Source organism: Chironomus tepperi, unplaced genomic scaffold (assembly GCF_022539635.2).
Source record: "Chironomus tepperi strain 1889 unplaced genomic scaffold, CSIRO-AGI_Ctep_v1 contig_359, whole genome shotgun sequence".
Lineage (NCBI taxonomy): Eukaryota > Metazoa > Arthropoda > Insecta > Diptera > Chironomidae > Chironomus > Chironomus tepperi.
In genome coordinates this window covers 1,627,347-1,639,586 of record NW_027226481.1, presented here as the reverse complement: position 1 = coordinate 1,639,586, position 12,240 = coordinate 1,627,347, and the positions used below count along the sequence as shown (strand labels likewise).

The 12,240-nt window shown below is 32.7% G+C and overlaps 2 protein-coding genes across 3 annotated transcripts in view; both read right to left on the bottom strand.

Moving 5' to 3' along the window:
- Positions 1-202: 202 nt before the first annotated feature.
- LOC139094928 (uncharacterized) lies at positions 203-2,399 on the bottom strand. Its single transcript, XM_070646164.1, has 5 exons — positions 2,239-2,399; positions 1,222-1,333; positions 996-1,136; positions 866-930; positions 203-810 (listed from the first exon to the last, which is right to left on the bottom strand). The coding sequence occupies exons 1-5, from the start codon at positions 2,293-2,295 to the stop codon at positions 301-303; spliced, it is 885 nt and encodes a 294-aa protein (XP_070502265.1). The 5' UTR covers positions 2,296-2,399; the 3' UTR covers positions 203-300.
- Positions 2,400-6,729: 4,330 nt separating this feature from the next.
- Smg6 (Smg6 nonsense mediated mRNA decay factor) overlaps positions 6,730-12,240 on the bottom strand; it is a 42,752-nt gene continuing 37,241 nt past the window's right edge. For both annotated transcript variants that reach the window (XM_070646071.1, XM_070646072.1), the window contains 3 exons: positions 9,078-9,297; positions 8,658-8,797; positions 6,730-8,572 (listed from right to left, as the gene is read on the bottom strand). In XM_070646071.1, coding sequence (XP_070502172.1) covers positions 8,433-8,572; positions 8,658-8,797; positions 9,078-9,297 — 500 coding nt within the window. In that variant the 3' untranslated portion in view covers positions 6,730-8,432. The remainder of the gene's footprint in view (positions 8,573-8,657; positions 8,798-9,077; positions 9,298-12,240) is intronic.

Below are 12,240 nucleotides of genomic sequence, written 5' to 3'. Positions count from 1 at the left end.
GCACTATGATGTAAAATTTTCCTGACAGTTGTAAGTTTTTTTGTTCGATTTTGTAATTTTTTTTCCTTATCTCCATTGAACGGTTTGTGCCACAATTCATGTTACTGCTGTGATATTTCTTGTAAGTTTTTACTAAAGCTTGTTATATCATGGAATCATCAGTATTGCTCAAGTACATTGGTTTTTGCACAACAATATTCAATTAAAGTTTTGGAATGATGAGTTGTTGACTTTTATTTAAATTTCAATCTTATTGCTAACTTTTTTACATGTAAAATGAATAAATAATTACTATTTTTATTAACAAGATCCTCTAACACATCCGCTGACCACACGATTAAAGTATGTTCCTGTCGGACACATGATTTGTTGTGATCTCATATTACCGTCACAGAAGAAATATGATCTACAATTTGCTGGATCATGGAAAAGACCTGGACGTTGACAAAGGAAGCCATTAGTATTTCCACCTGGTGGCAAAAGTCCTCCACCAGTTCCAGGCACACAATCATCATTTGAGAAGATTTGACCGAGAGGACAACGGAATACTTGTGGAAATAGAACTCTTACGGCATTTGTTCTGGCCATACACATATAGTAAATATTTGCATTTAATGGCCATGCTGCCATCTGACCAACAAAATCACATTGGAATACATTTCCTGAACATATGCTATGAGTTGTTGGCAATGAGCAATCATTTGTGACAGGATTATATGCTGTACTTCCACCACAAAGTACGGTGACACTGAGGACACTAGGACCATGTGGGAAGCATATATGATATTGTTGACAATTGTATGGATCAGGCTGGAAATTAAAATTTTAATATTTACAGATTAGATATAATTTGTAACAAGCTTACGTAGATTCCAGGTGCTGAACATGGGAATATGTTGTCAATACCACCAGCTCCAGGATGACAAGGTCCTTCAAATTTAACATAAATAATCGTGCATTAATCAACAATCGTAAGTGACGACATAAAAATTTACCCGTATTTGCTGAACATTTCTGCTCATTTGGATTACAATAAAGTCCTTGGCCTTCATCACATGCCTCCAATGCAATTGTATCCCATTGATTACCACGGAAAATGCATCGAGCTAAGACTCGACAGTCCATACAGACAAAACCTGCAAGAAAACATTGTTTTTTGTCATGTCATAACTTTATCTCGTGACATTGTTGTAACAATGTCTATATTTTTTTATTTCTAACCTGGAGCTTGTCTTGTGGCACATGAATCTTGATAAGCTGTATCGATTGATAACACTGCTGATGTTGGTTCGATGTATTTGCTAAAGAAACTAGCTGAGTAAGTTTGCTCTGACTGGAAATAGATTTTAATTGTTGATTAAATGATTTTGAAGGAAGAGGCAGTAGCTTTAGTGGATGTTGGAGATTTTGGATGCGACTGATGTGCAATTGTTGATGGAATTGATAGTTTTGGACTAATCCAGTAAGACATTATGCGATAAATCGTGCAATTAAAGTTGAAATTTGATTTTGAGGTTATGTCAAGCTAGTTATCACACTCTGTCATTACTTCCTGGTAATCAATACCTTCAAATCATCTACACAGTATTCTAATCACTAAATTTATGATAGATGAGCAAGTTAATTAAAATTAATTGAATAATATCTAATTATCATCTTGTAAAACAGCAGGATTAAGACTGTATATTTCTATAAATCCAAGAATTTATTAAGCTGGAATTTTATATCATAGCTAACTGTGATTGGAAGTAATAAATTGCTGCATATAAGCTATTAATTGATCTTTGAGATTAAGATTCTTTCAATTTTCAATTATTGGAACTCTGACTTTTCGGAAATTAGCCTACTTTGTTGACAAAAATGCAATTAACTAAGTAATTAAAACTACACTTCTGTTACTCTAAATTAAGGCAAAAGAAATTCAATTTCCAAATAATCGGAAAGATTAAAAATTTGAGATTTTCAAATGCAGCGTGTGAAAATATGAAATTAAGTTTTTGGTGTCAAATGCACAACGGAATGTTCAAGATTGTTAAAGCTTTCAAAATATTGGGCACTTAAAAATTATTCCAATTACTGTTCACATGCAATATCTTCATAAATGACTGACTTTATCCTAAATTATTCACAAGATGCTTTTTCCACTCAAATGCAGCTGCAATCGCATCCAAAAAAGTCAGAATTACAAATTAACATTTTAACACATTTTTAATTCCAATCTTTATATTGATATCTTACACAATCTGCATAATATATGATGGATATTAACAGAAATATAATTTTTAATGATGTCATATTTTATTATAAGATTCAGCACGACACGAAAAATAATTAAGAATTCACTTAAAATCAATTATTGAACACACTTCACACTCTTTTAAAAGACTGGCTATAAAAATAACCGAAAATTGGCCTTTTATGTCTTTCTTCTCGTTTCCCAATTTCTGATAGTTTTTCATTGTATTGCGAATGAAAATGGGAACATTGATTGATTAGAGGCCATGAAAAGTTTTTTTTATCAGAACCAATTCTAGTGTAAATAAAATTATTTCACGTAAGGGATTTCGGACACAAACAAAATAAAAGGAAGAGCACGGAAAAACAAATTCCAATAAATCTCAATATTCTTGAGTAGTCATCCATAAACAATTGAGAAACACTAACGCATCAATCACGATAGAATTGCAATAGGTTGTCAAACTTGCTTAAGTAGAGGAAGACATGACGACTTCAATAGACAATTCATTTACTTTATTTTTATCTAATCAAATTCTTTTGTCGCAATTTTGAACACACATGTCTATAGAGTACAATACGATGGGGTCTCAATATGTGTGTGAAAATTCCGATAAGTGACAGTGAAAAGGTATGTAAGAAAAGCAGAGTCATATGGCTCATTATGAGATTGTTGATGGCGCATTCCATACAGGTAGTTAAGAAGACTGAACTAAAGGAACCAGTCTTGAAATTCTCGTACACAGTCATAAGACATCGCATGACCTATCCAACAATTCACCATAATAAAGCTGAGTTTCGCAACAATATCGTTCTTATTCGTTGTCTGCAGCTGTTCCACAGATTGCTGCCGCTGATAGTTCACAATTTCAAGTGCAACAGTGCCTCTATCAACAGGTCACTTGCATGACTCCACGCCATCTCATTAAACTCGCAGATTCTGCGTTGAAAATAACGTATTATCCCGAGCAGCACAATGCGGCAATGCGCAGTAATCACCATGAAGCTGGGTTGTAGTCTGCCGTTGATATGGCAATGTATCGATGGACTAGCGAGCACAATGCGATCTTCGGGTATCATGCAGTAATCATCAACATTTAATCAATGTCTATAGACATTCTGTAAACCTCCAAAACCCTCCACATCACCCAAAACCCGCTAAAATTGATGTGAATCGGAAATCAGGTCGACGAAAAAAAAAATAAATTATATTTCCAGGTTTAGGTCGACAAATGTCACAAAGTAGTAAGACGAATGTACGCATCGTTATGTTAAGACATTTAATTACCTCTAGCTGTCAATTATCTAGTATTTTTGGAATTCGTTTACAGCACAGAGAAGAAATATCTTGAATAGCGAAGAGAAAATGAAATGAACAGGCATGTTCAGCACTCACTTCAAACCATTTCTTTTACTTTTTTTTCTCACCACGGCCTTGAACTTACGTTTGACTGCGTTCTATCGCTCTCTATTTCATTCGTATCTCACTCGACTCGCGCACATAAAACATAGAAGAATAATTTTTTTGCCTTTAATTATAGTTCAATATTTTACATTGCAATGCACTCGTTGATATAAATTTTCATCGCTAGAAGATTTTTTATTCCACAGTATTGAATATTTTTTTTTTCTGCTTTGTACTGTTCGTTTACATGCTTTTTTAAGTCGGTGAATTATGTTATGGGTTTCAGTTGTAAATTTAGCGCACTTTATGTACCTGCTGACGGTCAAGATGAAGTGAGAATTGTAGCAAGTTTGGATTATGTGAGGGGATTTCTGTCGGTATTATTTAATAAATATGAGCATGAGGAGATCATTCAGTGGCTTTACTTATTCATGGCATTGAGGAAGGTTATCCTAATGTTGTAGATGAAGCTGGATTTTGACATTCATTAGGAACGATGAATTTATCAGTAAACAGACCGTTAAAAACACGTGATCAAGTTTATAGGACTAGCTGAATTCATATATGACTAGTAGTTTAGAGCTTGTTGTAAGCTAATTCTTCAACAGTCAGGGTAAACCAAGAATTTAAAATTTTAACATAATTTGATTCTTCTTAAGCAAATTTGTGCTTGGTGAGAATCGAACCTGCATTTCCGATCGCAAAATCTTACTGCTAGTCTGTAAGCTAATGAGGTTCGGTTTGATCCTTAGCAGCATACCAACATAAACAATTTATCGTTTTTAAACAGTATACTCGTTGATCTTTGATGTTGCTTTACTTGGTCAGTGACATGAAATGCCATTCAATAAGCAATTTCAGAACACCGTATGATCTTAGACAGAGGGATGATCAGAAATTTTTCGATGAAGTATAGTTTGCGGTATTTGATTGTTGTCTCCAGGCCCCAATTGAATGATTGGTATTGACGGATTAGGCTTTAACTCCAGAAGCCCATTCCTTTCTTATGGCTGCATTATGTCCTCAGAAAATCAACAAATCTCCAGACAATCTGACTTCCAATAGCTTTTCCATAATCCCAAAACAAAACAAATATGCTAAAAAGTACTTTACATAGATATTCAATGTATGTACAATTGCTGAAATTGAAACTACAGAATGAAAGCATGATGAGGAGGGATTTCAATCGGCATTATTTATTCTGTAATCTATGCAAAGAGTTGAGTGCAGGTCGTTTTGCATAGTTTTCGCTTTTCATGCTCTTGTGTCCATTTTTTTATTTTTTTGCATGTTATCCTCACATAATAATAATTGGTTACATAGAAGTAGAAGTAGAAAAAGAAAGAAGTAAAGCCTGTGGAATGGAAAATTGATCGCAATAATCTTCTTTAACTCGCAAATGATTCTTTCTTCTCTGCTTTTTTAATGTTGAATTGTGTGCAAAATAATTCAGAGTCAACTTGTCGTCTTCTTACTTACATCGTGTCATGCTCTGCTTCTATATTCCATACATTAAATAAGATTCACCCATGGATCGAGTTGAATAAACTTTTCTGTCTTAAATTCCACATTATTTACAGTCATTGTATGCTGTTTGCTCTTATAATTGGAGATGATTGTGAGCCTTTTTGCTCAAAGATTGATCGATTCTATCGAAAAACGCAATAACATTCAATAATTCAATGACATATGTCCAGTATTTATTTTTTTTATCATATGAATTGCCTTCTATGTGTCAATTTTGTTACTTCTTCTTATTGATCATATGGACAGTCCAAGTCTGAATATATCATTTTATGGAGGTTTAACTGGAAGGTACTGTATAAATGTCGATGATCCATACGTGTGCCAGGTTCCATGATTGCTTAAAGAGTAAGGACTTGCAAGACTATCCAGCATAACCCACTGGATTTGCCAGAACATCATCACGTTGATCCATTAGACTATGTACTGAAAATAGACATGCTTTACTGCACTTTGATCATTCAAAATCCCTTGAGTGACAGTTACGAGGCTAACTTTGCCTGATCATACGTTTACAGCATCTAAACATCCAGCAATACTTCCAAACTAGACTCCAATTTGATTACTGTCAAATTCCTCAATTCCCCTTCAAAACATTATTAAAACTCTATCAAATAAATAAGCAACATACTCAAATAAAGTCATTAAAGACTCATCAATTGGTGATCTATGTACAAGATGTCTGATACAATATTATTTCGATATCCTATTCGTATTAAGTCATTACAAAAAATTATTATTCAATATAATTTGCACTTTACGTGATTTGCGCCGGATTTAAATTATTAAAAACAAAGGAGGATGCTTTCAAAATTTCTGAATAACAACATGCTCATCTGACATTCCTAATTCATCATCATCAAAGATCTTCAATTATAACTTTTAGTCTAAGATTCCTATATTTGATGAGCATGATTCAAATAATGTTGATTGAGTCTAAAATGACGATTAGTTATAAGAATTGCTTAAACGAGATACCCAATCATTAAGAGCGGCACCCTGAAAAGGTGATTGTGAATGATGAGAATTGATGAGCTAGGGATTGTTTCTTTGATGAGTTAATTATTTTTAAGGAAGTTGAGGCTTTCACAGAATTGTGAATTTGAGAGCATCTTCCTTAATTTTGGTGGATTTGCAGATCAATTGTGATTCATGACCTTCATTAGGTAGAATCTGAAGGTGACCCAATTGTTGTCTGCTGGTCTATTTACTAGGTAAGAATGGAATCCAAAAGGGAGAAGACGTCCAGGAGTACCAAGAGGATGTCAGTTAGATGCAATAATGGATATTTTGTACAATTTTTGTGATATGGCCAGCAAAAGAGTCAGATGGAAAGCCTTTTTCAGGAACTTAGGCTCAACATCAGAGCATGGTTCCAGTAAGCCAAGGATACCAGGTACGGACAGCTGGATGCAGCAACAAGCAATATATACATTGATTAAGATCGCCATGTCTCTTCAAGCATGCAATCCACGTTAAGTTGTAAGAATATTTCATTTGATGCCAGGTTCGATGCTTTGCTGTGTCAATAAAAAGCTTAAAATTAAAATAAGAACTCCTTTAAATTTTAAACTAGTTTTTTTCATCATTTTATTGAAAATAAATTTTTTTATCATTTTTTCAATTCTTTTTTTTTAATTTTCTTAATTAATTCAAGATGCGAAAGTGCAAAAAAGCTTATGCACTTCCTCATCAGCAACATGATTTTTGCGCTATTAATTACTAAGGATGCAACTTTAATTCCATTGTGTATGAAAATTGTATTGTTTTGCATAGAATGAGGGAAAAGATTTGAAATTCACGAGAAAATGTTGGCGTTATGAGATGGAAAGTCTCCTCGTTTAGGAATGGAACCATTTTTCATCTCTAGTATTGGCGTTTCAATAAGCTTCTTTATTTTTTTTTTCTCTATAAATTTTCATCATTTTCACAATAAAACTATAAGCTTGACAATTTTACTGAATAGCGGATGCTTTCGGAACTCAAAAAATTTTGTTGAAAAGCTTCACATATTTATTTTTAGGTTGCCATTAACAACTAGTCCGATTCTTTTTTTTTTGTCTATCATAAAATATCGACAACCATAAATTAGCTTTTGGATAACAATTAGCAAGTAGCAATCAATACCTGTGAATTAAAGAAATAACTTTCATGTTCTTTTTTTTCTAAGCTTTTATCTAATTTTTTTTTATATCTTTAAGGAAATCAATTTTAATTAATTATATTTATGTAAATGGTTTTGTTTTTTTTTATGTGAAAAAGTAATTCGTATGAATATAAAGAAGGCTATGCTATGTATGATGAACATTATTCATTCAAATTACATTAATTGTTCTTATGGAGAAATAAATTTCGATGAAATTGAAGTTAAGCCTGAGAAACTAAAGACAGCAATTAGTGCCTTTGGTGTCGGAACATATTGTGGTATGATCCATAAGTAGGTGAATCTTCCAATAAGACCTCTGTGGTCGAATGGTTAGGCAACAAACCGGAAATCTTAAATTTCTACATTTTTGAGGACGTGGATTCCCACCAAAGGCTATACATTACAGTAACATTGATACATCCACTACCAAACTTCAATTTCATACGAAAGTGATGTCGTAGATTGAAATTCCTTGAAATTTATGACATGAACTGCATTATTTAATAAAATACAAACAATTAAGGCAGTTATGTTCTTTATAAATCCAGAAGAAATTCAATCTATGACAAAAATTCGATATTTAAAAATCATACGTAAATTTACGGACATAACAAAAATCAAGTACACATTTTTTTTGTTGATGATATACAAATATATATTTTAGAACCATTAATTATTATTGTATACGAAAAAGAACCATAAAAAGTATAAAAAAAGTGTAAAATATATTACGAAGGATAAAAATGTAAATGTGATATTATTTATGTTAAGGAAATCGTCAATTAAGCTATAAAAATTTTACATTACGTAGGGTAAACAGTAATTGATTCATAACATTTCATTATAGTCAGATTTGTTTTTTTTTTTTGTGTGTTAAGATAGAATAAAATAAGTTTTTATGTAAAAAAGAGGATTCAGTAAGAATTATTAACTTGATTTTTACAATCACACTAATTTTTGCAATTATTATTTACAACATACACACCGAATAATGTTCAAAATTTTGCTGATATTTTGAATAATATGGGAAGTAAAGAAAAAAAACTTAACAAAGTAAGAAAAATTTCTGGGATAAAAGTTGCTAATTTTTTAAAAATCAATAAATTTTTGTCGTTTTATCTTTTAAAGATCACTGCCAAGTCCTGCCCACCGTACAAAGTCGGGCAATTCACGTACAGGAATATCATTCGTTAGTGCTTTCACACGCAAATTACGATCGCTCGATAAAAGTACAACTTCACGGATAATATATCTCACATCACCTGTATCATATTTAATGAAGAGAACAAAGAAAAAAAGAGACAATTAAGTTTCATTAAGTGGCAATTAGTAAGTATCATAATTTACCTCGCTTCTCTTCAACATTCTTCTTACATAAACTTAATGCTGTATCGAGAATTTTATCATCATTTGATTTCTGCTCATTTTGACTGTCTTCGCTTGTAAATATAGCTGCATTTATGACCGATCCTTTTGTTGTCACGCACCTTTATTGATAATTACAATTTTATTATTAATATAATTATGTATTATATTACTTAGGATGTGATGTCAAGGAGGTGTAACTTTAGACTGTGTCGTGTAGACAATGGCAAGTTAAGCTTGAAGTCAACTCAGATTTTGTTTGGAAAAGCCAAAAATCGTCTTCAACCTCTAGTCCCAAGTTACATCCCCTTGACATCCACAAACTCTCATGTGAGGATGGAAAAAAAAATTAATTAAAAATAATATTTTCATCTCTTCTCATAATCATCAGCTACTACTCACTTCACAGCAGGATTCTTTAATTTCAAAAATGTTAAAGCATTTTTGCACGCCTGCGTTACCATAGCAACGTGCTGTGGATCACTACGACTTCCCGATTTAATATTGTTATTATTATGCATCGAGTTCTTCTCCAATTTTTCACACAATGCTGAAGTCATAACGACAGATGATGTCAATGGTTTCACAATTCCTCGACTCAATCCTTCGAGCTCATTAATAACTGTAATTAATAATTGATTTTTAATACAACATTGTATCAGGGATAATAAAATTTCTGAGAATTATTTCAATCATCATGCATCATAATTAAGCAACACTCTGACGGCCTACGAGATAAGCTTCATGTAAAGCAAATGTGCGAAATGCTTAAAGCAGAAAGATAAACAATAATATAATAATCATCATGCTTCATTTATGTCTATAGTTTACATTGTATGGATAGAATATGAACTTCTGTTACAATTTGATGTTGAATTATATTTCATCTGTAATTTGATCTAGTAATGAAAAGGCTCTTTCATGCTTTGATGCCTTTGGATGAGAAAACGCGATTCTGGGTTGAGTAGCTATTCTACACCATTGAATGCAATGGACCAAAATACTCAAAAGCGCATCCAAATTCCACCCACACAAAACTCAGAGTTCATTGCGTTCCCAACCTCATTCTACCAATTTCTGTGGATATTTTGAAATATTGAACTACAAAAAATCCAATAAGGAAGTTTAGTAACAGCAAATGAGTTCAATATATTTTGGAAATGATCATCCATTATCAAAACATGACTAACAAATAAAAAACTAATTAAAAAATTGATAAAGAAAATGTTAAGTTTGATCGCCTGCGGACCAATGATTAATAAGAACAAAGAAGATAATCCCACTATGCATCCTGTACATAAAAACTTTAATTTGGATGATGTTTGTTATTAATGCCGCGATATTTTTGAAAGAAATTAAAAAATTAAAGGCAGGGTTGTTTGTAAATGATGTGAATCGGGTTATGAGACTTTACGGTCAGTCGAAAATTTGCAATTCCTGTGCTTGCTTAAGGAAGACCAAAGAATTCCTGGATTGGACGCTTAAGTCCTTAATATTCCGAGCTGCCAAAATTTCTGGCAGGACAGAGTCGATTTAAGACGTTCATTTAGCGCGGCAATGGGTCCACGTGCGTCTCAGCCAAGAAAGTATGCTCGGTTGATATGCTGAACAATCCAGAACAAATGAGCAATAAAAACGAAACCTTAATTGCCTATAGCCTTAACCCTCTCGCTAAAAACTTGAACCCATCACTATTTAGGTCAACTAGACTTAAACAGACTCAACTTTGAACTCTACTTTCCCCTCAAAAATGTCTAGATAACTCCCGGAACATTATCATCAAAAAAGAGAAATTTTCATTCTTAAAAATAATGGAATAAGCATAATCAACTTGAGTATGGACTGAACTGCAACGATTGTTCCATTACATTTCCTGCCGCTATCACATTTAAAGGCTATAAACTTTAATTGCATATAATTTTATTCAATTAATCTCTCATTCTCTCCATATAGGTATTATACACAAACTGAAAAATTGTATAATGTACTTGCAATCCTATACGTGCGCCCCGAGAAACATGAAGATTGTTTATATTTAATTTTGTTTTTTTGTTTTGTTTTGCTACATCAGCAATCAAAGGACACTTTATGCCATTTTCAGTCATTTCACATTATTTTTTAGCGAGAAGATCAGTTTTTATTGTTTTTGTTCACAGAAGGTGCATAAAGCTGACGAATGGACATCATAAAAATCTGTTGACTCAGTACAAATAAACAAATATATTGCTGTTTATTTTTTACAGATGCTGCTGATTGGACAGGTAGCACATATTATCGTGACACAATTTATGGATGGAATGAATTCCCATTCTCAACTTCGAATGATGATGGACAGTAATTTATGATAACTAATGCAATATTTATTGTACTTTTTATTGCCACCTGATTAATCGTACGGTCTTGCTTAGTAATGAGTATGAGAGATGTCAAGTTGAATAGTCATTTGACATAACTTCGATGTGGGAATTCAAAGTGCATTTCGTAATGTTATGAAATTACAGTAGGAGATGCTAAATGCTTCAAATTTATGACTGGATCAACCAAACCTTGAATAACCACATAACCTCAAGAACAGCCAAAAAGCCATCCATCCTAACACAATATCCTCTATAAAAATCAGCTAAACGCAATCTCTTCCATCCTAACACTACTCACACTTCATTCCAATTCCTCAAAGTCATCATTACATTTCTTTATCAGTCATTTATTTAAGTAAGTATGAAACATACAAGAACAGACAACACAGCACGTCATGTGTGAAAATAGCTTTTGTCATGCAACTTCACAGCATCATCATCATCGTCTGTCAGGCGTTTATAGATAAGAACACGCAAATATTGGCACTTCATTGCTTCACTCATGACTTCTGTAGTACATTAATGCCATTTAATGAGTATTCACATATTTTAGTTAATAATTTTTTTTTACAGCTTCTTCTTCTTCTCACATTCACGGAGTTGATAATTGCGGCAGCTATAAATGTCAATTTTGTACCGGTACATCAACAGGTGTTGATGAGATGTGAGGTAGCTTGTCGGATGATTTGATAAAGGAATGTCAAGATTGGCATTAAATTTGAATAATTAAGCAAGGATAAGAGATTGCAGTTATAAGAGATTTAATGGATTTTTGTGTAAGCATGACTTTTTGAATTAATTGCTCATCATATTTGCAAATTGGGTACAGACAGATTTGGGTATTGCTGGAAATGCGCTTCACACATCCACAGCCGGCCAGAACTTATGTTCACCACATTCATTGTCGGCAGAAGACGACAGAAAGAGGGGACAAAATTCTTTTTGATAATTTCATGCAAATGACAAGTTTTTACAAGGTATTTTATAAAGACGATAATCTTTATAAAGCCATAATAATATTATTATTAAAGAATGTATTGCCGTTGCAAGGAATATTTAAATCACTATAATTTAAATATGTATAAAAGGAAGAAGAGATGTAGCTAGTCTGGTCAGGCATGTTGAGTATTTACTTAATAGATAGATAACGTAAAGAAAAAATTGTATGGAGCGAAGAGAAATGAATTTGAGGAGGAAGAAATCTGTAT